At 53.0% G+C, this 24,955-nt stretch overlaps 9 protein-coding genes across 9 annotated transcripts; 6 read left to right on the top strand and 3 right to left on the bottom strand.

The window, feature by feature from the left end:
- Window positions 1-291: 291 nt before the first annotated feature.
- Window positions 292-1,781, bottom strand: PG994_006445 (FAD dependent oxidoreductase; the record flags this gene model as incomplete). Its single annotated transcript, XM_066857854.1, has 3 exons — window positions 292-966; window positions 1,098-1,337; window positions 1,485-1,781. 3 exons carry the CDS (start codon window positions 1,779-1,781, stop codon window positions 292-294), a joined length of 1,212 nt encoding a protein of 403 aa, XP_066717123.1.
- Window positions 1,782-4,916: 3,135 nt separating this feature from the next.
- PG994_006444 (FAD binding domain-containing protein) lies at window positions 4,917-6,426 on the bottom strand (the record flags this gene model as incomplete). Its single annotated transcript, XM_066857853.1, has 5 exons — window positions 4,917-5,154; window positions 5,222-5,460; window positions 5,510-5,979; window positions 6,058-6,268; window positions 6,424-6,426. 5 exons carry the CDS (start codon window positions 6,424-6,426, stop codon window positions 4,917-4,919), a joined length of 1,161 nt encoding a protein of 386 aa, XP_066717122.1.
- Window positions 6,427-6,818: 392 nt separating this feature from the next.
- Window positions 6,819-7,728, top strand: PG994_006443 (uncharacterized protein; the record flags this gene model as incomplete). The annotated part of the gene is made up of 2 exons (XM_066857852.1): window positions 6,819-6,986; window positions 7,153-7,728. 2 exons carry the CDS (start codon window positions 6,819-6,821, stop codon window positions 7,726-7,728), a joined length of 744 nt encoding a protein of 247 aa, XP_066717121.1.
- A 1,621-nt stretch (window positions 7,729-9,349) lies between these two features.
- Window positions 9,350-10,513, top strand: PG994_006442 (uncharacterized protein; the record flags this gene model as incomplete). Its single annotated transcript, XM_066857851.1, has 4 exons — window positions 9,350-9,531; window positions 9,581-9,710; window positions 9,816-10,196; window positions 10,292-10,513. The coding sequence occupies 4 exons, from the start codon at window positions 9,350-9,352 to the stop codon at window positions 10,511-10,513; spliced, it is 915 nt and encodes a 304-aa protein (XP_066717120.1).
- Window positions 10,514-11,633: 1,120 nt separating this feature from the next.
- Window positions 11,634-12,855, bottom strand: PG994_006441 (uncharacterized protein; the record flags this gene model as incomplete). The annotated part of the gene is made up of 3 exons (XM_066857850.1): window positions 11,634-12,217; window positions 12,238-12,419; window positions 12,497-12,855. The coding sequence occupies 3 exons, from the start codon at window positions 12,853-12,855 to the stop codon at window positions 11,634-11,636; spliced, it is 1,125 nt and encodes a 374-aa protein (XP_066717119.1).
- A 2,431-nt stretch (window positions 12,856-15,286) lies between these two features.
- Window positions 15,287-16,831, top strand: PG994_006440 (uncharacterized protein; the record flags this gene model as incomplete). Its single annotated transcript, XM_066857849.1, has 2 exons — window positions 15,287-15,880; window positions 16,007-16,831. 2 exons carry the CDS (start codon window positions 15,287-15,289, stop codon window positions 16,829-16,831), a joined length of 1,419 nt encoding a protein of 472 aa, XP_066717118.1.
- Window positions 16,832-18,099: 1,268 nt separating this feature from the next.
- On the top strand, window positions 18,100-18,876 carry PG994_006439 (uncharacterized protein; the record flags this gene model as incomplete). Its single annotated transcript, XM_066857848.1, has 1 exon — window positions 18,100-18,876. One exon carries the CDS (start codon window positions 18,100-18,102, stop codon window positions 18,874-18,876), a length of 777 nt encoding a protein of 258 aa, XP_066717117.1.
- Window positions 18,877-20,408: 1,532 nt separating this feature from the next.
- On the top strand, window positions 20,409-21,507 carry PG994_006438 (isochorismatase family protein; the record flags this gene model as incomplete). The annotated part of the gene is made up of 2 exons (XM_066857847.1): window positions 20,409-20,437; window positions 20,559-21,507. The coding sequence occupies 2 exons, from the start codon at window positions 20,409-20,411 to the stop codon at window positions 21,505-21,507; spliced, it is 978 nt and encodes a 325-aa protein (XP_066717116.1).
- A 1,587-nt stretch (window positions 21,508-23,094) lies between these two features.
- On the top strand, window positions 23,095-23,382 carry PG994_006437 (uncharacterized protein; the record flags this gene model as incomplete). Its single annotated transcript, XM_066857846.1, has 1 exon — window positions 23,095-23,382. The coding sequence occupies one exon, from the start codon at window positions 23,095-23,097 to the stop codon at window positions 23,380-23,382; it is 288 nt and encodes a 95-aa protein (XP_066717115.1).
- Between the last annotated feature and the right edge of the window lie 1,573 nt (window positions 23,383-24,955).

The raw sequence follows: 24,955 nt of genomic DNA, 5'->3' as shown, positions 1-24,955 counted from the left end.
GATCTCGAGATTAGCCAGTGTGACCATGACCTCAGCTGAGTCGATTTGCACATCGTATGATGAACGAGCTTCGCTATCAGTTTCATGCCAAACCAGTTAACCTTCTCTTCGGAAACGTCCAGCTCTCGATTTCCGTTAGAACTAAGCCAAGTGCAGCCCCTCGCGGACCCTGATGACTTCCCATGGCCATGATATGCAGTACGTATTGAGCACTTCAATAAAGCCAAAGGTGGGTGAGCTAACAGGTAGCTTGCATCCGTTACAATCGTGCCATGCATCTAGACCCTTCGCCTAGGCCCACTCTGGCGGCTTTCGGGGCCTTGAGAGAGGTTTCGAGACCGCCGTTTCCACCATCACAGGACGTAGAGGCAGGTCTAGCAACGCCTCCTCCACCAGGATGGCCCCGTCCCCGGCGCACCCAAAAGACAGGGACCACCCAGCGCCGCCCTGGCCATAGCTGTGAACGATGCGGCTTGGCTTGGTGTCAGTCCCCGCTGCGTCGGCATCAACATCGACGTTCGCCCCTCCTCGTCGCATGCGCAACTCCCGCTCCACACGGGCATTGCACTGGCGAAACGGCCGGAGCCCCTGCGCCAGCGGGTAGCCCGCATCGAGCCGGGCCCTCTTGAGGTCGGGGAGGAAGGCCTCGCAGCGGGCGCGCATCCGGCGGATGATAGGCGAGTCCAGCGTCAGGTCGAGGTGGGGCTCATGCGGCTCGGCAATGCCCCCGATGAGCAGGACGTCGTCGTTCCGTGGCACGAGGAACACGATCTCGCTGGCGCTGTGGGCGGCATCGGCCGAGATGGTCAGGGCGGCGTCGACCCTGGTGAAGTCGCGGCCGTCATTGACGACGCGGATCAGGCCGCCACGGATCGGGTAGCACGAGTCGTCACCGGCCAGCTCGGTGCCGGCGAGCCCCGTGGCATTCACGATGATGTCAACGCCGAACTCGTCCCGCAGGCGCCTCTTGGTCCAGCAGGTCGCCGCAGATCGTCCGCGTGACCAGTCGGGCGCCCTTGCCCGCGACGAGCTCCATCAGGAAATGCATGCAGGCATCCGTGTCGATGATGGGGAGCGAGGTGCTCATAGGCATCGACAGCGCCGAAGCTGCTGCTCACGCGCCGCTCCTCGATGATGGCTGGGCCGCGCCTGAAGCCGCGGACGCCGCTCGCCATGGTCTCCAGCATCTTGGCTGTCTCGGCCGGGTTCGCCTCGAGGGGCTCGGGGAAGAAGAAGTCAGCGTGCTTCATGCGAACACCCGCGCGCTCGATCGGAAACTGATCATCCTTCCGGGAGGCGGCGGTGGCGGCGATGGCGTCCCAGATGTGGTATGATACCTATCGACTCTGGGCGTTAGTCTTCTCTCCCAGGAGATTACCACCTATCTCGAGATGAAACCCAAATAACTCTACAATCAACCACATATTCGATCAAATCTCCCCAGACACTGGAATGGGAAGGATAGAACCCTGAAGACTGCTTACCATGCACCAGCGCTTGGAATTCTGCAACGAGATAGCGTCCGTGTGCTGCCCGCAGACGGCGGGTGGGAACTCCCACAGCGCCCCCGCGATCTGCGACGTGAGCCGCTGCGAGGGTCCATACGAGGCCCACTCCTTGGCCAGAATGGTGACGTCGTAGCCTCTGCCCAGCAGCGTCCAAGCCGTCACGAGGCCCGTCACCCCGCCTCCGACGATCAAGATTCTCGGGGAGGAGTCGACGGGTGTGCGGAGAGGGGCTGGAAAAGGGGTCAGGTCTCTCCAGAAGGTGAGGTTCTCCATTTTTTATTGCTGGGTAAAGGATATCGCCAATACAATGTCGATATTGTCTCTATGGATTAGCTTTATACTGGGACCTTCCAGCTAGGAGGCGAAACCCACAACCACTTGAGGTACTTGCGTTATCACGGTTATTACGCAGGTGAACCAATTGAAGCTAGATTAATAGTACCAACTAATAGGTTGAGAATAAACTATGGCTAGAGGAGTGGCAATCACGATAGTGATAATGAGAGAATCCCACCTTATGAAGACTGCTAATGACGGGGTATTTATAAGAATCGTATGTTGGAATTCATAATACATGTAACCATCAATCACATGACTTCGACCGTTGGTTTCGATGTTGTATTCCCCACGTGGCCGGTCCCAAAGAAGTCCATCGCCAAGGTTGTTGTTGGCCTCCTCTATCCAACTGCCTGGGATTGGGATCTTTCTTACGGCATATACCTACGGCAGACAGGATAGAAATTTGCGTAACGTTGAGCTGAATTTGATGTTGGTTGTGCAAAACTTATAAGCATTCATGCATTTCAAGTTTGCTCATACAAGAGACCGGTAGAAATGTTGAGGTGTGAGAATTCGTGATACACCATATCCCCGCACAAACTGATCCCAGATTCGGTCTTCTATGTAGTATTTCGGTCCTGGGGCCTCCATCTTCCTAATGTCTTCCTGACGCTCGCTGTACGGCTTTAGTGACAGAACCCTGCTTTCTCGATCCTCTTCATCAGACCGCTTGCTCTGTCGTGTGAGGAGTAGGAAGCTTGCCTTTAACTTGACCGAATCCTTTCGCCGCCGATCGAATGATGAGTCGTGTGAAGGAGGAGGGGAAGGGAAGACAGGGAGAGGAAGATTTTACTAATACCCAGACAACCAAGCCCGGAGGCCTTGCCGAGTATACACTACTAAATTTCCTCCGCGAGCTATGCCAACGCTGGGCTTCGACTTGCACGATCCTGCGAGCGGGTGTGTGTGTGCTGATTTAGTAGCCGGTGTTCTATTCTAACGGAGGCTAGTTGTAACCTCCCGGACGGAGGCATTCCATGGCATGGCGCTCTTTCTTATGGTCTGCGTTGATTATGTTAGGTGGCCAGAAGGCGTTCCTGGTCTGACACGGCTTCTGCGCATGGGTGCCTTTTAGTACCGCCCCCTGAATGGGTGACTGTCGTGTTTGAATGTGAGTTTGTTGAATAACCCAATTGGAGTTGTCGCCGTGTAAATATGTCGCCTGTTTCGCGGTACTGAAAACCATCGACGTGTACGGTACCGACCTCCAGGAGGAGGACATCTTGCCGTCACACTGAGGCTAGTGGTACACGTCTTGGTCATCTGACCGGGTAAGGCTGCAGGTCCGTTCTGAAGCGGTCTAGCCAAAGTATTACAGTATATCACATTTGTCAGCACACCACCGAATAAACTTAATCTGCTATGATATATGTTGTTTCTCTTCTCCACCGTGGTTCAGGGGTCAGGGTAGTGTCTCCGTGGAGCTACCAGCGGGGGCTGTGAAAGGGACCCTGTTTGTTAAGCATAGCCCCATGACTATAAGGGGCTATGAGAGGCTATAGCGTCGGTTTAGTTATAGCCATGAGGTAACGTTTCAAAATGTCGGACAATTTCTAGCACTGGGGGTTCTTTCAACCCATAGCTGAGCCAGTGGCTGATATAAGAATTTCCCCCCCCTTCGAATCTGGATTAGAATAAGGGCTTTCCCCGGCTAAGAGACTGTACTAAATAGTTAGCACAAATGTATCCATCTTCTATTTTAGTATCGATGGCTAAATACATTGCAAATGTGCTATGTGCAAGACAAAACCAATGGCCATGGCTGTTCAGGGACAACTTCTCAGGGGGTCACTCGTTAGAAACGACACGTTTCCCCGTATGTGCTGCAGAAACATCCGTCTCCAATCACGGTGCTGCAAGTCTACCACGATTCGGATCCTACAACAGTCCTAGGCTGCGGCATTACGGCACAGGCACTCACGTTTCTATTACTGGTGCTGATTGGCCCGAAGGAGTTGGAATCGAGATTATGCGTCCCCATTTCCGACCTGATTTTCATGTCTTCTGGAAGCTCTCGCCCTCTAGCCAAGCCTCTCTGGGGAATCCTTCATCTTGGTCCCCTCCCTCCCACCCCAAATGTCGGGCTTGGGGCCCGAAATGGGTAGGTATCCCATCGGCAATGTGGTCTCTTTCCACTGGATATGATGACCGTTTACCAAATGAAGAATAGGCTGGCTGGGGTGTCGTGACGAAGGCGTCTGTTCCGGTGACATGGTTAAATCGCCAGTTCCATGGTCCACGCTGCCTCAGTCACATTGGGCTCTTCCAATCCTCCGGCACCTCCCTCCCTAGTAGTTAGCGCCTTGGTCATTGGTTATATTGGCTCTTTTCAGATGTTTCTTCCGCACTTTTTTGACTAGGACGTTCCTTGGATGCTGGGCACGTCCAAATAGCCCCGTGGCTTGGGGGAGGGTGTTGCAGGTGGTTGACACCCCCTCATGGCATTGATATCAAAAAGGTACCTGTAGTTCTTCCTAGCACTGAGCGTCTGCAAAAATATTGGAGATGGACTGATTTTATGGCCTACCAGTTCGCTTGTTGCCATTTACTTCTTCAAGAAAAGAAGTAAGTTTTGACAATGGTGGCATCGTCTTCCCCGTGATCCCTCAATAGCTGCTCGCCCCCCTTAGTTCCGTGTAGATGGACTATGCGGACAAGGATTGAAATCTCGGTTCTGGGTTTCCAAAACCGTAGACCTGCATATATAACGGCATAAGTGTGCACCTAGTGGTTCAGGGGTTAGGAAACACACAATACTTTCATAGCGGATCAGAGCTCTGCGGATGGCTACAACAAATAGACACTCCATGGCCAATTATATAGGAGCTAACCTCCCTGTACGTGTCATGATGGTTAGCTCATCCTTCCGGTTATCCAGCGGTCGTAGAACATCTTACTTCAATCTCGCTATTTAGCTTTTGTAGGACGGGGCAGAGACCACGGCATACAACGGATTTACTACTATTGGTCTAGATTGCAGTCATAATGTAGCAGGTTATAATATAAAACGAACGAACAAAGGAGAGCTCCCTGCCCGTCCCCTTGTATCTTGGTCATGGATCAGTGCCGTCAGTCAAGCAGCTGCTTCGTAACCACGCCTTGCGGATCCCACTGCTTCTTCAGCGACTTCAGCTTCTCCAACTTCCCTTCTCCCCTAAAGCGGAGCTCGATCGGCCCTGTTCGAGTGCCATTCTGGAAGTCTGCGTATTCGGATCTATCTGAGCCACGCATGGTGGCAATGCATTCGTCGTTCAGTTCGTCAACCCTTTGCCGACTGGAGGCATCGGTGTGCCAAATGAGATTGTTCCTGGTCGAATGATTAATGAGTGACTGCAGTAGGCCTTAGCCAAGTATCACAGCTTTGCCAAGCTTACTGCCAATATCTAATGTCATGGAGAGACATTGAAGAATCAAAGTCGGGCACCCTTGGCGGTCTCGAGTCCCACTGGAAGTTGAAGGCCGTATTGATGGCATCAGGACACTCGCTTTGGAGCCTTTTCCAAATATCCACGGTTTGGAGAAATCGTCCTACGTCGAAGCGTCGCAGCCCTACCACTCCGAATCGTTTGAAATCCCCCTTGGCAGCCATGGCCTCGCGGCCGTCGCTAGCATTCTGGATTGGCACGGGGCCGCCCTTTGCTATCAAAGGTGATAAGTCATACAGGGGCTTGTACGCGTCCTCCGCTTCGCTTGGGCCTCCCGGTGAATCGTGCCGCGATGACCACGGCCGGCTTCCGCGTCGGTGGCGGGGCCATGATCATCATGAGTCCAGCCGTCGCCTTACTACCATCATTCATGAGTAGCTTCATAGTATGAGCTACCTCATCGGCACGTTCAAGTGGGAAGACGAAGTTTCCCACCCATATAACCCCTTGGTCGTTGCCAAGATCACTTAATGGGCAGATCTTGATGGTGAGCTCAGTCACAAGACCGAAGAACTGACCCGCGCCGCGAATGGCCCACAGCAAGTCGGGCTGCTTTTCGTCCGTAACTTCGATGATGTTGCCCGTCGCATCGATCATACGAGCAGACAATATCTGATCCGAGCCGAACCCAGTAATCAATGTGGTCAGAGAAGCGCCGCCCCCAAGGAAATACGGAATAGCCCCCACGGTATTGCCGTTTTCTAACGCTACACAAGTACCAGGTTAGATGACGGAGCAAGTTGGGGGTTTACAGCAGCTCCGCAAGCTCAGAGCAGTATTCCTACCGGTGAAGAAACCAGCATCTGCAAGCGCTACAGCCACCTGTTTGGACAAGATGCTGCCTCGCAGAGTAGCCTTCCTGCCGGCTGCGTCGATGTCGATCCCATGGCATTTGCTGAGGTCGATGATGATACCATCCTCGCCGATCGTAGACCATTCACTGTGGCCACCACTCCGTGGAAAAAAGGGCACTGAGGAGCCGACCGCCCATTGAACCTACACGATTAGTTACAATCCCATTTCAAACTTCTGGATCATTGAGGCACTTGCAATCTTTTGGATCTGCCCCTCTGTCTCGGGAAGGACAATAGCGGCCGGGGTCTCGCGGCCAATGTTTGTCCATCATTTGGCAAATTCCTCAAAGCGATCACCATCGTTCTGTGTCAGTATCTCCAGCCCAGGTGCCAACTGTTCCTGGAGTGCCGCGAGGGATTGAGAGACGTGCTGAGACATGATGCTGAGAGGTTGTTGGATGTGGGATGCAAGATTTGGTGTTGGCTCGTTAAAGCAAACTTGAAATGTATGACAAGTGGAGGGCTGGAAGCAAGGGAGGTAGGCACGTTGAGCTGTACGCGACAACCGGTAGTCTCGGTGCAATTCTGTGTTCCCAACCAGTGACGATCAGTTGACCCCGCTCGGTCTGGCTCGGTCTGGTTCGGCAGCCTGCGCTCTATTGATAGGTATGCTTACATATCAAAAGGCCTTGCTTGTCTACACGATTGCCCAGAGGAATATCCACATCACCTCCCAAGAAAGGCCAGCCACAATGTCCTCCGAAATCAACGAAATACTCATCATCGGTGCCACTGCCGGCATAGGCGAGGCCTTTGCTCATGCTTTCCACAATATGGGAAAGAAGGTCATCGCCACAGGCCGTAACAAGGAGAAGTTAGATGCTATGGCTCAGCAGCTTCCTGGCCTGGAGAACAGACAGGTAGGCATCTCAACCCTCCCAACCTCGCGCAGTGCATGAAAGGGGCGCTGAAGTACATCTCACCCAATTCGATATCAGCGACCTGGCAGCCTTACCTGGTACCGTTGACGCCATCTTGATGGACTTTCCCGGCCTTGATACTGTCCTAGTCACTGCAGGGATCCAGAAGTGCTTTAACTTCTTCGATCCATCGACCACCGACCCCGGGCAAATCGCCGACGAGCTTACTACGAACTTGGCCGCTCCTACCGTCCTCGTCCACCTCTTCGCGCCGCACCTCTTCGCGCCGCACCTCTTCGCGCTGGCAAATGCGGGTACCAAGACGACCCTTTTCTTGACCAGCTCGTCGCTCGGCTACGTGCCCCTCAGCTTCTATCCGGCGTACTGCCCGGCAAAAGCCGGCGTCGCGGCCCTGGCCAAGGTCCTGCGCCAGCAGTTGCGCTTCGGGACCGAGGCGGCGAGAACGAACATGAACGTCGTCGAAATCGTGCCCCCGTACACGGACACGGGCCTGGACAAGGAGCATCGCGAGAGCACCGTCGCCATGCAGGGAGGTCAGGGGAAGGCATTCCAGCCCATGCCGCTGGCCGAGTTCGTCGCCAAGTTCTTTGAGGGCCTGGAGGAAACCGAGGCGAATGGCTCGCTCAAATCCGAGATTGGCGTCGGCTTCGGCCAATTGGGCATCGAGACCTGGAGAGGCAGCTTCGGGAAGGTGTACGAGCAGATGGGTCTGAGGACCTAAAATGGTGACAACACGACATCGAGTCCAGTTACATTTGGGAGGCAGCTGGTCAGGGTTTTTGTTCGGTCTTGCCTATTGTTTCATCAATTCATTCATTTCAAGACACCTCGGTGAATAACACCAAGTTGGGTAGAAAAGAAACATTACTGCTTTTCATACATTGTTAAATTATTGAACCGATGTCTATTTATCCCCATCTCATGACGTATTCCGACTTGTCACACTTTTGTTGCGATTCATCCCATCGAGAAGTATCATCTTGAGACCTGGAGGATGGGGAACACAGAAAGTCCAATGTCAAGCGCTGCAGATAAAGTTGTGTCCATATTAGTATAAGGTAGGTCAAAGGACTGGCCTTTGCCCCTTTTCTTACCTCCGGCAAAGTACTCCATACAAAGGTAGACATGAGGATTCCAGCAGTTTCCAGGGAGCATAGGACTCCAGCTTTTCTCCATGGGGCTGCACTGGGCAGTGGATGGAAACAAATTCAGCACAAGAAATCGATACGTACATGATTCCGGGAGGTAATCGAGCCTTCATCTCCTGTCGTATGAACTATTTCTTCAAGTTCAGCGGCCCAAGCCAGACAGTTGACACGGCATGTTCTAGTAGTCTTGCCGCTATCCACACCGCGTGTAATATCCTCCGGAGGGGTGAGGCAGACACCATGATCACCGGCGGGGCTAATATTATCACCAATCCGAATTTTACCGCCGGCTTAGACAGGGGGCGGTTTCTGTCGAAAACCCCTAACAGCCTCGACGACGTTCCTCCAGTTAAAGACAATGCTACCGGTTTCGCCCTCGGAAGGAGGTAAGAGTTACAATGATACCCCCGTTGTTGCCACTGGTTAGCCTGCTTCGTCTCGGTTCTACTGTTCATGAAACAGCAGAGCAATTTTAGGCCTCTATAGAGGCGTGAAGCTCATGCAACTTGGATTACACACTCAAGGTGGACTCTTATAGAGGCCTACAGCTCGGTGGTAAGAAACAGTACATGGATTACTCAAGCTTGCAATAGAGGCAAGTGGGGTATAGGGGAATAGGGGCTAGGCATGGAGTAACACCCCCGTGGCTCTCCAGCTAGTCGTGGTATTAGTTTTCAGTCGCTACTTAGAGTTACTCGTGTCCCCTCTAACTTGGCCTGCTCAATACTATTAATTACATGGCCACTGAGTATTCAAATGGCGTTGTAACTACAGCTTGGGGGTCATGAGAGTTTGGGTTGGTACTAAATCACATCCCCAAGCGTTGTTGTGGCAATCTGCCTGTATTATTCACCAAGGTTGATCACAGTGATGCTTTATGACACCAGGTTTGCATTCACCAGCCCAAGGACTGAGTGAATGCTATTATGTATTCGATGTGTGAGTGTGACTGCAAAATCGTATAAAGCCCTACTACATTCCCATCTTTAAGCTGTTCTCTTTCCCGCTCTTTCACAACCTATCCCATTTCACGCTCCATATCCGTGACACAGCAACGAAGCCCCCTTCGGCTTTGTCTCCTATTGCTCTTTGGCATCAACACTCTTTCTGCCACCAACCAGTTAAACAAAACTGTAAAACTATAGAATTTACTAATATTGAGACAAATAAAGCAACACTCGGAACATCGCCAAAATGGGTGCCTTTCTCGCTGTCTTTTTTCTCCTCTTGGGATTTCTCGGTGCCGCTTTGGGTGACGACAACACGACCCATGTCCCGCCTGCCGAAGACAAGCCTGCCACGAAGCCGGTAGTGAGGCCGGAACTCCGATACAACCTCGAAGACGACCTGTCGGCACATTGGCCTCCCACTTGGGGGTAATTGGAAGGGCTGGGCATCTGGGTGGATTCCTGGGCCCTGCTGCAGAGCCGCTGAACAGGAAAATCTCAACCCTTGGGAGATGGAGGTCTACAGCGTCAAGTACGACGACTGTGACGAGCCATGGACCATCTGTCGCCACTTCAGTGACCCAAGCAGCATCGCCGAGATGGTGAAGGTGAGTAGACCCATGCAAGACCAGGGAGCTTTCAGACCACTCTTGGCCATACTGTACCTCGCCTACCCAAGTTGACAGCAGAACTAAGCATCCTCATTTGTGCAGGTCTTCGGCAAGATTCCCATTGGTATACGAGAATATGTCAGCACCCTCGTCACACTTCCCAACCCTGGCGCTGGAGTGGCTGGGGTTGCATTCTCCTTGGGAGATATCCCCGTCATCTATGTCCGCTATCAGTACTTCAAGGAATCGCTCCTGGCCCACGAAATCTCACATATCCTGGAAAACTATGCTTTGATGAAGTATGGCAACGGCACCTTCAGCACAAGCAACTGGTGGATGGGCAACTACAGCCTGGATGCTGGTGCAGTGAGCATGTACTCTTTGACCAAATGGCAGGAGAACTTTGCCGAGGCGGGCCCTTCCACGTTATACGATCTGGTCGTTCCCGGTGGTCTTGCCAGCATCACCGAGGATGCCGAAATGGTGAGTAATTATCATAAGTGCTCCCCTCCCCACATCCAAAAGAAGCAGCCTGGGATGCTATTGTGTTCGAGTAGCTGACGTGACACGACCGGCAGGTTTCCCATGTTATCTCGACATACAAGAACGTGCTCGGCGACATCATCAAGCCACGGTCCAAGCCCAAGTGCACGAAGCGATGGCAGAATCACCCGGTTGCCCCCGTCGACGACAAGAAGGTGCCCCCGTACCCTGCTCCGGATGTCAGAATCAAGGCGAAGGGTATTGAGCAGATCAGGAATGACGGCAAGAAGGAGGTCAAGTGTGTTCTGCCGCATTAGTGGGACCTGGGAGCACGAACGGTGCTTGAGGATGTTAGGATAGGTAGGTAGACAGGCGGCAGCTGGTTAATGCTGCTCCGAGGTGATTAGGTGCTATTAATAGCGGGGCGATTCTTCCTCGATGCGAACCGCATGCTATTAATAGATGCACCCTTCACAATGCAATAATGCCATAAACGTCATCGTACCTGCTTGTAAGGCTACTTATCCAAGGATTGTAATTAAAAAAGAGCTTTGAAGTTCGGCTACTAAAATAGACGTCGAGAACCATTGATGGTCGGAACCCAACAGACCGCTAGAGGAGCCATAAGCTTGATATACACACATTACGACCAAATTTTCAACAACAACAAGCCTGGCTTGGAATCCCCGATAGTATAGTGGTCAGTATGCGAGCTTGTCATTCAATGCGATAGACATGAAACGCTCGAGACCGGGGTTCAATTCCCCGTCGAGGAGTACACCTGACAGCGTGGTTCACGATCTTTTTGTGTTGTAGTGTTTTGAGTTTTCTCCCCTGGAATTTTGTTTTGCTTCTTTTCCTATAATTTCGACAAGCCTGTCATTGTTAGGTCCAGTAGGCATGCCAGCCCCTAACAGAAAGCCATGAGGTGATTTGTGCTAGTCTTTGAGCGTCGGTTTTCTCACCCCTGAGATTGCATGTGTGGTTTGTCAGGATATCTATCCCCTTGGTAAGAAAAGTCTGCAGTAATTGTTACATTGTGCATATGCCCTTTTAGCCTTGCGTCTTTTTTTCTATCCAACCCCTTTTACCTCTCTGTTCGACTTTGGGTCGTGTCACGCACTCCCCAACTATTAGTATCCTGCATTCTATCTCACTCCCCTAATCTAAACATGTGATTTTAAAATCATGTGGTTGTTAGATATCTCAATATTCTCCAAGGATTTATTCCAACTATTTCTTTTACACTTTTAATAATAGACTCGCTTTGTATTCTAGAGCGACCTGTCAGTCTGTGGCGCATCTTAATGGAGCATTGCGTGACTTGATGGACTTGTGTAATTTTGAGTATTGAGCGGATAATAGTAACATTGAATTATACACATCGAATACATCCTTGAAATGTTGTCATCAACCACACCTATGTAGAAGCAAACACTAATAGAGACCAGCCCTTCCGCAACTTCCTTCTGGCTTCTTAGTAGCCCCCAACACCCCACCCCTGTAAGGGGTTATTCCCGGCAGAGCCGTGACCCACGCCTCCGCCGGATCGGGCACGACGGAGTCGATGACGCACTTGTCGTCCTTGTTGACGCCGCCGAGGACGGTGGGACACGTGTCCATGCCGCCGGACCCGGTGTCGCACCCGTCGATGATGGCCCGCAGCGTGTCCCGATCCCAGCCGCTGACGAAGTCGGCGTGCAGGCTGAAGCCGGTGCGGTCGCCGTCCGAGAGGACGAAGGGCTGGCTCCGGCCATCGGGCCGCCAGTCCGCCGCGAAGCGCGGCGTGTCGTAGTAGACCTCGAAGAACAGGTGGGGCACGTGGACCCAGCCCGCCGGGCAGTCCAGCTTGCCGTGGTTGTCCGCGGGGAACGCCATGTTGTGGGCGTGGTCGTCGAGCCCCGCGGCCGGGTTGTAGCACGACGGCAGGTGGATGTCCTGCCGTAGCGGCGACGCGTACCCGTCGCAGTTGATCACGGGGAAGCCCGCACCGGCGCCGCGGTTTCCCGGGTCCGCGAGGCCTCCACGTGTGCCGTCCGACCCCTTGGGTACCGGTCCGGGTCGCCCTGCGCGGGGCACGTGAACTGGGCCGACTGGATGGGCCCCTTGGACGGGTCGAGCTGCAGGCCGCCCGTTGCGGGTGGAGTGCGCTTCCCGGCTTCGCCGCTGACAATCTTGAGTCCAGGTAGGAAGGGCTCGATCTTGTCGTTGGTTATATCAAAGCTAGTGGAGAGGGGTGTTAGTACATTTCAGCTTTTGCACCAATAAGTAAGCTGACAAGGATAACCAAGTGAACTTACAAGTAATACACTTGCATGTAGAACAGGGGTACCTTCTTGAAAGTGCCGTTGTGCGGCGACTGGTACCAGACGCCCGGCACCCAGTAGTTGCTCTTGTCGTTCTTGATCATCGAGTTGGTGCACTTGGACTTGAGCAACTGGTCACCCTGGACGGTCAAGCCGAAGTTGCTGCCGCCCATGACCCCATGCGAATGGGCCGAAGCGGCGCCTGGGCTGATGATGGGATCCATGCGGCCCTCGGTTGAGAACTTGTCGGCTACATTGTTGAAGCGCAGGACGCTGAAGGCTCTAGTGGCTCTCCCGGCAAGGGGCGCAGCTGCGGCGCAAGTTGCCAGGCAGAGGGTCAAGATTCCCAGCATAGTGCACAACGATTTCGGGTGTTACTTGAGGATATAGGTATATCATAAGGGACTTGCTTGCAGTGTCATCTAATCGATGCTTCTGGAACTGATCTACTCTGGACTATCACTGCCTTCCCCATGGCTTTAAATGCTTCGAGCAGGTCGACCTTGTTTGCTACCTGTCACTTGCTGTCCAGGTTATACTTGACAGTTGAGCATGGTATCACTCGAAGCGAAATATGGTGGCTGCTATGCAGGGTATATAGTATGTGGACGCAGGGAGCCGATTGGTTCGACAGGATTGGGCGAATAGTAGTTTTGACAGCCCCTTCCGCCCGCCTTCATATAGATTACCAGTGAGTCCTGATTCAACGCCATCGTCGTTGGTGCATCCGCACTCCTGTCAGTTCCCAAAGCATTCGGCTTTGGCACTGCGAATAGAAACGGGTGAGGTAAGGGGTTGGTGCTTGTCAGGGCGCCTCAAACGTCCTGCAATCTCAGCTGCCCTGGGGAAGTGCCGCGCCACTGAGGCAGGGTGAAGAGCAAAAGCAAAGCATGGCATCGTTGACTATGTGCATGTAATCCATGAGGGATAATGACGATGGCATCACCGAATGGAAAGCATGAGGTTGTGATTACATTGGGTATATAGAGATTTTACTAGTCAGCCTTTCATGAGCAGGGTGTCAAGGTGTATGTATGTAAGGATGATGGACGGATGGAGAACGGCAACTGGAGACAGTCAAGTGAAAATTGTCAGCTCTTGGCACGGAATTCGGATCATTAGGGTGCGGGTGTGAGGGTGGCGGGACCCTGCCGCACCGACCGGGAAACAGGACAGAGAAAGTGGATGGGTGCATGTCTCAATATGATATGATCTCGGGTGCCCTGGGGTGGTCAGCCAGGCACATGTCTTGATTTGCTGAAACGTGGCTATGGATAATCTGTCACTTGTCCGTTTGCAGGTGTTGTTGATATGTGGGGGGAACTGCGCACTGAACTGGGTAAGCGGAAGGGTGCGTGCCAGCACGACTCAAGAACGACGTGACATGCCCCTCGCCGTGCCGTCGTCCCTTGCAGGCGCATATAGCCCAGAGCTAGGTTCTTTGGCTGCGGATCGTGTGAAGGAAGATAGAAAAAGAAACAGGTCAATGAAGCCCAATGGGAGGGGCAAACCAGGACATGTCGGTAGAAAACGAAGGTTGGAAGGATGTTCGGCACATCGGCCAACAGTGGGATCGGGGTCATCTAGTTGCCTCGAACCCTTGATGTTAAATGTCGCTTGCCGACTCCCGGCTCTCATACCCACTAGGCTGCATGAGGCAAGGATCGCCAGTTCTTGGCAGGGAATTGAACGGCAAACTGGCGCCGCAACTCACATGAAAATGGGCGGAATTCAGCAGTCTCCAGTGCTTTTTCCCCAGAAGTCTGGCATGGCTAACCGGCACGCTGATACCACTTAATATCATCACTGATAAGTGATAGTTACCTAAGGTATGACGCGTCAATTGACCATGTATGAATATACCTACCGTTTCGTATCACCTGCCAGCCTGCATCTCGCGAAAGCTAAACAAACGCCTGCATCGCATCGAGTCGAGTCAATTGAGCCATGGCTTTCGGCGATAATGCCATCAACCATCGGTATGCAGTCTATCAGGTATTCGTAGGTAGAAAAAGGAAGATGGACGGATGATCGGCGATGGGCCATATCTATCCGTCTGTGTCGCACATTGAGGCTCACTGCACAGGACAGTACAGTGGGAAAATAGGAGATGGATATGTTGGGTTGAATCCTGTCCGCGAAATTGGGAAAAAGGACCCTTTTCCCCCTGGACCGCCAGTCACCTCTAGTGTCTCCCCATAGCTCCAGTATCTGGCGACAATTATTTGTTCACCCCTTCTAGACGGCCTGCACTGCTGGCGGGATTGCTACACTAGCTACAGTAATTCTCCAGTCTAGCCGGCCTTTTTGTCTCTTGCCAGCAACACCTAGATTTTTTAAATCGCCCGCCGCATAAACCCCCCCTTGGCCACAGTTTTTTTGCTTGGAGGAGGTTGTGCCGACTAGCCGTTTGCGCCGTCTTGTCCGTCTTTTCCTGGGCAATTGCCCCTCCACTTTCTCTAACATTGAACCTTCCACTTCTCAGCGCTCCCACACACAACCTCGCCTGAACCTGGTCCGTGCCGCCCCGTCAAAACCTTCAATTGGGCCAACTATTCCTGCCCTTCAAATGCCCAGCTATCTGCTCTGCTGATCTCATCAAATGTCCCAAATCCCCAATGTCAATATCGAGCTGATATCCCCATGTCCATGAGCAGAAACAACTGCCTCATATTTTTAATCTAACCACCACCCCTGCGCCCATCACTCGCTGCAGGATACGCTGGCGGGGTTTGCTTCTCTGGTGAATGGGTCTCATGAGGGAGTGTCACTGCAGCAATAATTATGGCTTCCGACCGCACCACCAGCCCTGTTGACAGACAGAAGCACCTATCGGAAGTCATGTCCCAAAGCTCGGAAGAAAACACTCAGGACCACGGACACCTCAGGGGCCACCATGATGCAGCCACATCCCAACCACAATTGGTTCCGCAGCGATCTCAGCCCGATGATCTTTACGCTCATGGCAAGCTAGATGGCGACAGTCAAAAGGAGAAGTCGGGCAATCCTCTATTGTCAAAGTCCCGGACCAGCCGCAGGGGCAACATCCTCATCATCAGCATTGTGGGGCTGATCATCGCCGCGGGTATTATTGTCGGCGCCGTCCTGGGCGTCAAGGCCCGTAGGGACGGCGGGAATCAGGGCAACGCCGGAAATGACACTGCACGGCTGCTGCTAAAGGGGTCGCGCCTGGCCGTCACTGGTCGGCGCATTCCCGGCGACGGCTTCAACATCCGCCTGTTTTACCAGGGCGGCGATGGCAAGATCCGCATGTCTGCCTACGAGAATACCGAGGCCACTTGGCAGCCCCCCGTGACTTTTCACAGCATTTCAGCCAAGAACAATACACCCCTCACAGCAACTATCGACTTGTCATATGTGAGTGTGCAACCCCAATTCAGAGTCCGAACGCTTTTTTCTTTCGTCAATCCGCCCGCATTCCTGCCGACCAAGCATTGCGCGCACGACCAATCTCGATGGTATTCATGCTGACAGCCCTTACAGCCGCACTTCCAACTTTACTATTTAAATGATTCGTCCACTTTAGAGGGCGTGTACTTATCCGAGGACGATACTTCGCCACGAGAGGACGGTATCGGTCACCAGCCCGTCAAGGTCGATTCCACATCGGTCTTGACGTCGTATTGGCCATACCTCGTGACTCAGGATGCTGATTCAACCTTTCGGAAGTTCACATGGAATGGTGACACCTACACAAACCAGAGCATGGGTGTGAACGGTTCAATTGGCACTAGCCTGGGCCTGATACCAGCCATCCGCCAGTATCGAAGCCCGTATCCCACTGGTCTGTTTTACCGAAACAGCTCTGGCTTCCTGTCGCAGCACATGTTCGGTGGTAACGATTTCGCTGAGTCAGCCATCAACAATAATTCCATCGGTGAGTTATTCAACCCCGGACCGTTCTTCTATGCTCCCGCTAACCCACTGAAAGCGAATATGTCTATTGCCATCCCCGAATGGTCTGCCATTAGCGTGATGACTTCATCCAGGAAGGCGAGCAACTTGACAGACACTTATGTACTGTATCAAGACGAGACTCACGCGTTCTATGTTGCGTCGCAAGTCGAGACCAACAGCTGGAACATCACGTTTCTGGATATTGCCGATGATGGCAGCGACATCGCCTGCCTGACGGAGCAGGTCGGTGTCACGGAGTCAGCCGGTTCAAACAACGTGAATCCCGACCATGTGTGGCTGTCGTCGTCAACAGATATGGCTCGATGCTATTACCAGTCCAATAACTGGCTGCGAGAGATTCGTCTCAGTCCCACAGGATGGGATCACGGCCCGGCGATCCCGATGGTCTGATCGGGCTTATATGACACCATCAGCTTGATTTGATTAGCATGATCGACTTCGATGGAAACTAATGTCGTCTTTCTTGGCGTTTATGGAGCTATCAACTGGATATACCTTGCATTTGCATCATAGCCTCGCACGGCTCACCTCATCGAACGGTGATTGGGTGGAGTGTCTTATTTTCAGGTCAATATTTACCATTTGATACCACGGCGGGAGTTGAAGATATAAATTATTAAATACATAATCAGGCACGTACGTTGCTCTATATCATGCATATAGTCGAAGTTGAGCGAAAATATATCTAAAACGTACCCTCCCACTAAAACATCATGTCTCACAGCAGCTATGGACGACTGCGTAGCAGCCGCTGTGTCAAATGGCATGTCAGCTGTGAAACCTTCGGTACTTTCACAATGGGCTCAGGGAAAGGAGTCCTGAGTTTGAGTGCAGTATACGCAGCACACGCTGCATAGTTATAGGAGCAACAAGCAATTCCAGGCGTCAGCAATACTCATGCCGGCCGTGCGAGCATTCAGGGGGTCTCACATCTGGGACAGGTCTACGGTGTCCAATGTAACTAAATGGTACTCGCGGTAGCAGGTCTTCAACCAACTCTACGTCAAGGGGTAATCCTTTCACCTGGGGTGCAGAATAAGGGCCTTGTGTCTCAGAATAGCACGCTGCGTAACAAAGGGGTAAACAATGAGACTTGTTTGGTTATACCTTAACCAGGGGCCAAGGTGAATGGTTCATCCGAACGTGCGTTTAGAAGGCGTCGATAACAAAGGGGGCCGCATTGTTACTACCAGTGGTTAAGGTCAATAGTTTCCGAGACAGCTGTCAATGCCCGTTGTTTGATGGGCCCTGGCTGTTCTTTAAAGTGTGTATATAAATATAAGACAGGTGTCAATGGCTATTATTCAACAGTTCAACAGTGACGAAACAGATTCAGGAGTGTGTATATATTTTGAGACAGTTGTCATTGGTCCTGTTTGATCTAGGCGAGGCTACTTTCAAAACGGTCTGTATATAGCTGCTGGACTCGACTGTCAAATCTGAGTTTTGGATACTCGGCCTTTTGAAACCAGAGACTCAGGAATCACGGACATCGATACACATCCACCTACCTAGGAACGGCGGAGCTCAACAGGACTATAGTAAGCATATCTATATACTATACTATAGTACTGCGAGCAATTGACAGCCTCTAGGTTAGTTCTACGCAAGAGAGGAACTACAGACCATCGCATCTTTTCGGCCTAACACCATCTAAGATGTGCCGGAGAACTGTGGTACACCGCATGCACCATGATGTGCGGACACCCGTTGTGCTGGATATCGACGGCGGCGAGGGCGCACCGCTCTATGCACACCCGTTTCGGACCACGAAGCATGTTTGCGACATTAATATCGGGCAGTCGCTGGCATACATGAGGCTTCCGATACAAGCTGGTGAGGGCACAGAGACAGGTGAACCGCACCCCTGTGACTACCACAGCTGCTGCGTGTGCCTGCACGTTATCGACCGGTGTCGCAACGCTGGTGAGGATCAGCCCGAGCCTGAGGAGTGTGCCGGTTTCACGTTGGAACACCGGCATGCGCAACTGAACGTCCAAAGGCTCATCTGGGGTCAGTGGGCGCGCATCATGGATCAACTAAGCGGAGAAGGCGAGAGTTGCGCCGGCAGCAACCCGGTTGTGACGCTACCAACAGGTATGGCCACGGAAGAAGAACGACAACAGGGAAACTCCCTGCCCGAGCCGCCCAAGTGGCATGAACTCACGGACGTCAACGCCGGGCAAGAGTGGCGCCCCGTCTTCCGGCGAGATCAGTCGATGTATCTCGGCTGGGTGGCCTGGATGTTCGATCACTTGGCCGATCTGCAGACATACCGAGAGTGGGACGCCCGAGTGTGCGCGGAGCTGCGGGTGCGCGGACTCGCGGGCGGCATTGCCCTGATGGACCTCATGGCGACTACGTCGACTAACGTACGGGTGCGGGAGCAGTTCATTCGTGACGAGCTTCGGTGGGCTGCTACGCCGCCGTACTGATAAGTAAAAGTAGTGCCCCAGGAATGCGGTAACACGTCATTTCTCATCTCGAGGATGGCAGTGGAGTCATTGGCCAAAACAGAGGTAAGTACTTAATGAATCGCAAGTAAACGTGTTCTTTCGAACTGGATTCAAAGACGAGAGAAGGTAAGGTTGTCGCTCAAGCAGTGCGATTGGGAGAAGTTAGTGTCGGAAGCCCGAAATGAAACTGCTTTGGGTAATGCGAAAGGTGGGCTTGGTGTCGTCGGCTTTGATCTGCCGCCACGTTGCATCCCATCAAGCACCGCACCAAATCGAGAAAACAGATAGATGGATGGATGTAGTTTGACTGTTTAATGGTATATCAGTCTCCGGAATGCAATGAACCTGGTGACGCATTGAGTACGCCCATTGTTCTTTTCCTTTTCTTCCTTTCGGGCGACCTTCCCTTTCAAGAAGCGTGAGGACGTAGGATAATCGTACGGCATGCTCACGAGGAAGAGCTACTGGACGGAAATCAATAACGGGGTTTGAGAGACGCAAGAATCAATACATGTGCTGCTGCAATTGAAGATTTGAGGTCTAGGCTTGTTCTATTTACAGCTTGGTTGCTTGCTGATTCGTTCATGCCCATGCAGGAATCCCTGCCAGCTGATAACAACCCATGGGGGTCAGTCAGAGCCATGTTTTGCTTCTTTCTTTCTTTCCTTTTCTTAACGGGGAGGACGATGGACTGCCTCCTGTACCTGTACGTGGCTTTATCGTTTCTCCCTCCTTAGTAATGCCCATGCAGTCACCTTAAGAATGCCAACCGCTGCCAACTACCGGCGCCGGTCAAGTAACAATACTAGTATAGGTAACTTGTGATGGATTCACCGGCCGGCTACGTACTTCTTATTCCGTACACTTGTGCCCAATGTGGTTCTCTATTGGAGCTTTAGTGGTGCTGCCAAGCGTTGCCTTAGCGCTAGTAACCGCCCGTGGGATTGGGGCCTTTTAGGGCCTGTTGATCCCGCCAGCACCCGCTACTAATCCCCGATTATCAATTCTTCCCGGAGATTATACACATCCCGGACTCGTCTTGTTCCTTGCATCCAGCCTTCGCCGTGTGCAAAAAGCATGAATATCTTCCGATTGTCGCGACTCGTCACAGGCCAAGCCAGTCTTGAGGCGTCATTTAATGGCTAGGTGGCTGGCGGGTGTGATCAACCAGACGCAGACATACCCATACCAATGCTTAACATGGCCTAGGTTGCATTTCGGTAAGCTCATGACCCCCCGGCTTATTGCTACCATCACAATCTCTGACCGGCCAGGAATCGAGACTTTTCGGTGCAGCAACATTTGCCAAGACCACATGCAGTCAGCCTCTCTTTCGCCATGATTGCAACCCCTCCTAGATGCGCCCAGGAGGCGGGTCTCCCGTGGGATATCGCGTGGAAGTGGAAATGGGCATGGGCAGAAAAGAAACTACTCGTGCTCGCTTAAGAGAAGTCGGGTTGCAATTCCCCTTGATAAGGGCCTGCACCCTTTCTCATTGAGTGATCGACAGGATGTTTACTCGATTCTTCCTGCGTGTCTCGTTCCTACAGTCGCAAAAGCTCCTGCCCTGACAATGGCCCCCTCAAGAACTGAGTCGGACTCGGTTACCCGGCTCCTCCCGGCTGGCTCTCGCCGAAAGCACCATCTTCCACTTCGTCCAGGAGCCAGTCTTCCATTGCCCGTGGGCCTTGGGCAGATGAGCCGTGGCCCCTCTTCGAGACTCCTGGGAGAACGCACAACGCCGCGCACCCCGCCATCCATATCGCCAACGAGGCAGCCCACACCTACAATGCCATGTTTCGTGGCATCAACTCCATCTTCCTCCAAGCCCCCTTCGTGACGGCGGCTGAGGATGCATCCGACTTTCTCTTCCTCGCGCACTGCCTGGGCTGCTGGATCACTCAGCATCATAGCACCCTCTACTCCCGCGTGTACCCCAAGTACGAGGCCGTCCTCGAGCAGCCCGGCGCTCTCACCGCCCTCACCGCCCCGTCGCCGTCCCGGTCCGGGTCCGAGGAAGACTTGTCCTTCCTCCCTGTCCTCGAGGCCCTGATCCACTACGCCGCGGAGACGCAGGCCCAGCCGCAGACGTACGACCCTACCGTGCTGCTGGGGATCCTCGAGAACCTCGCGCCGGGCCTGCACGCCCACGCCTTCGCGCAGATCGTCAAGGCGATCGGCATGGTGTCGCGGTGCGGCGAGCCCGGTTCGCAGGCCGCCGAGGCCCGCGGCGTGGCGCTCCTCAACGCGTGGCGGGTGCTGGACGCCGAGGCGGGCGCGACGGCCGACCGCCCCCTCGTGCTGCCCATGCTGGTGCGCCTGCGCGACACCACGTTCGAGGGCGGCAACGACTGGCCCCGTCTGCCGGTCCTCGCCGTGCACGCCATCGCTGACCGCCTGTCGCCTGCGCATGTTGGCGCGTGGCGGTTTCTGCCGTGTAGTATCTGGGGCAAGCCTCGAGAGCTGCCGTTCCTTGCCCCGCAGATGGCGAAAGAGCCGAAGGGCAAGGTCAAGGGGAAGGGAGTGGCGTGGGTTCCTTCTAGTCTTGCGTCGACGACGACACACTCCTTGTCGCAGTCTTTGGTGTCGCCAACGCCTGCTTTTATTTGATCGTCTTTCGGCTTTCTTCTATCAAGTCTTTACAATGTACCACCTCAGCCTGCGCTTTGCGGGTTCTTTAGGTTATCATAAGGGTAAGGGACGTTCCTTGAGGTGGCTGAGCACAATAGTACCGGCCTTGAATGTGATGAGCTGTACTGTACATAACAGCGCTTTCGTTTTGAGATTCTAGGCAGGGAGACTTCGTGGAAACACCCTTTTCAACTAGCATGAAACAGTAATTCACATTAAACCTATTATAATAACAAATCACTAGAGTTAGAAAAATAATTATACACGAAGTTAAATCATCCCTGGGAGTTGTAAGCACGGAGATCGCAACGCGGGCCTCTGGATCTTGGTCAATCCGAACTCCACTGGTTGAAAGCCTGCAGCTTCGTCTCGACGTTCCTCACAATTCATAGCTTGCCCTCGTCGCTATTATAGCTACAAGGTCTTCGTGTTGTACTCCTGCAATGGCGTGCCACCTGCTCCTGGGCAGACCCGACAGGCTGGTATGGCTAACTTGCCTCGAAAGCGCCCAGCTGACGAGGTGGATACTAACACCATTGTAAGGATTCGCTGCCCGCTGCTCGGCCTCCGTTCCGAGAAATCCCTGCCCTTCGGCGGGCCCATCACTGTCGGCCCCCAAGACATCTTTAGGAGCGCCAAGTCCGGTTGGGTCCATTGCCCTCGAGCAATTACACCCGCCCCGAAGCAAGGAGATGCGCTCTACTTGTCCAGACGACACGGCGCCCAGCACTTGCAAAAAAGCCCCGTTTGGGGGCAGCGCTACTGCTTTCGGCCCCCGTGATCTGAATCAGGAGATTGCTGACGTGGGGTGGCATCCATGTAACCCCCCCCCCGCGATCAGTTGGCGCAGGCGGCGCTTAACCAACTACCACACACGGCAATTGCGGGCCCTCGTCACGGCAGAGCACGCCGGCTGGGCCTTGTCATTGGCTTCACGCGCTGTACCCCTGACTGACTCGGTGCAGCCTTCCCAGGGCTGTGCACCCATCTCACCTCGCTCATGGGCTTTCGATGGGCTAACCCGTCACGATATCATGGCTCCTCCTGTTCGAGTCGACGTCCTAGAGACTACTACGGGCGCTGGTGGCTAGAAGAAGCCTGGATTGAGGTATCCAAGAACAATGGATTGGCCCTCAAAAGGTGCGCCCACGGAAACAACATGATCTACATCCTGTGGCAACCGCGAGTCACTGTTGCTGATTGCTTGAGCATACGTTGGTTCCGGGCTGACCATCTGAGGTGATATGTTTGCTGTTGGTCGTGGTAGTTGGCTCTGGCGATAGCTGCCCATTGGATAGCGTACATGCTATCAACTGTAGGTGAGCAAACTCATGATTCTCAGAGTAACATCGAGACAATATAACTTCTTCTCCTTGCCCGAAAGGCCCAACCAACAACGCCGGCAGTATCTGCAAACTGATGTATAAGTACCCTTCAAAGGCCTACCAGGTGGTCCTCATCTGAACATCGACCCATCGGAGTAATCCAAAGCAAGCAAGACACATCAATACTGATTCATTGTCCTTGGGAAACATACCCTCTTACCCTTATCAAGCCAATCCAACTATGCGTTCCATCATCATTTTCACCCTTGCTGCGTCCCTGGCCTCGGCCCTGGCAGTTCCTGCCTCGCCTGCTCCGGCTCGTGTTGACCCTGCTCCGGCTCGCGTTGACCCAGCTCGCGCTGACCCGGCCCGTCTTGACCCTGACCGCAGGGCCCCTACTACTCCACCTGCTCCGACCCGGGCTGACCCAGCCCGAGTTGATCCAACGCGCGCTGGCCAAGGACCCCCAGCCCCCCCCCCCCCCCTCCCTGCTACACGTGCCCCACTGCGTGCTCCCGTCAACGCTTAAGTCGGTAAATAACCTGCAAGAATCCATCGTCTGGTCAGCCGCTGAGTGTAGCTCAGGGGAGCGATTTTATGACCGCCACGTGGGAGAATATGGGCAGTGCACTGTGCGTACACAGGGACTTCGAGAAAAAGGGGGTGGAAGGAGGGCATAGGCTCAGCTATTTGGTATAACGATCTCGTTATGTACAAGGAGGGGCAAAGGGTGGCCAGAATGTACGCATTGTGCTTGGATGGCTGGAACTAGTCAAATATTAACATGCTTCCTCCCACCATCCCGGATGAATGCTTTGTGACTCTGTGACTGCTCGTCTGATATGACCGAGGGTGTCCGTTGATGCCGTACTTCTCTCACGGACCTACCGATTTATGATCTAGTGATCAAATAGTAAGCAATCTGTATGAAATCAACCTCGCCGCGCCATCATATTGGACAGCAGGCAAGTTGGCTCAAGCTGGCGGTCGGAGTTTACGCAATACAACCATGTCCTGAACACGATTCACTCAGCTTTCTCTTGCCAAGCTTATGATTCATGTTTAATCATAAGGTTTCTGGGAGAATCAATAAAAGCCCATGAGTCAGAATCGAATGAGAGCGGCGGGAGAGGCTAGTGCTTACCCCCAAGCGCTAATTAATATCACGATGCTTAGCCACATACTTCTCCTCTTGAAGAATGATCGGCCGGATGTAATACAGACGTCGCCAAGCCGTCTTACATGCATTGCCGTGCAGTTGCAAAAGGGTCAAAAAGACGAGGTAGGCATGACAACCTATGTATGCCTTCATGTCTGGTCTACTGTTATTTCCCATTACTGGTTGAAGCCCAAGTGATATCATACGAAAGTCCTTTTTGCTGTACTAATCTGAGGGCAATCCATATGCCGCATTATACGGCGTAACGCAGGGCAGGATGGACACAACGTTGCGTGGTGCCTTAAACATCACGAGCCGCAGCAATAATGACGATACGCAGTCCCGTCGCATCATCCTTCATATTAGGGTATTTGTCCTCGGTCGTGAGAAGCAGCTTGTCTAGCTAACAGAGACTGCCGAAATATAAAAAGCCCATGGTGCCGTCTACAACAAAGGAGTAACATCCTCGAGCTGCCAACAACTCCACAATCCAAGTCCACCTTAACCCCTTTTCACAGTTCCCCAAGAACCTAATCTCGAGTCCATAGTTACATCAAGCCCCAAACATGCAATTCACCAACCTCATTAGCAGTGGCTGTTAACCTGTTGCCCTGTCGTAACAGTATTTTCGCCTTGAGATCCCCAGTCACGGAGTTTTCGTGCAAACATCCGTAGGGCCATAACCCAAAAAGGGGTATAATGATGGCAGAGTAATGATGGATTCATCGGTGATATCGGTGTAAAGTGTGTCCCGTAATCCGAATATTGACTTTATGGCTAGCTAGTGGGAACGCAGCCTATGCTTTATAGAAACCCTATGAGTGGTAACCAAGGGACAAAAGGTGTGTGGAGGCTAGCCAGCCGCCCGTGTCGTCGCTTTTCGACGAACGAGTGCCCCGCAAAGGATATAACCACCGTACAGACAGATAAAGAAAAGCTCTAT

Source organism: Apiospora phragmitis, assembly GCF_038363925.1.
Source record: "Apiospora phragmitis strain CBS 135458 chromosome Unknown utg000006l:1.0-5683423.0:1.0-5690449.0, whole genome shotgun sequence".
Classification (NCBI taxonomy): Eukaryota; Fungi; Ascomycota; class Sordariomycetes; order Amphisphaeriales; family Apiosporaceae; genus Apiospora; species Apiospora phragmitis.
Note: the sequence above shows the minus strand (reverse complement) of the source record. Positions and strands in the feature narration are given on the sequence as shown.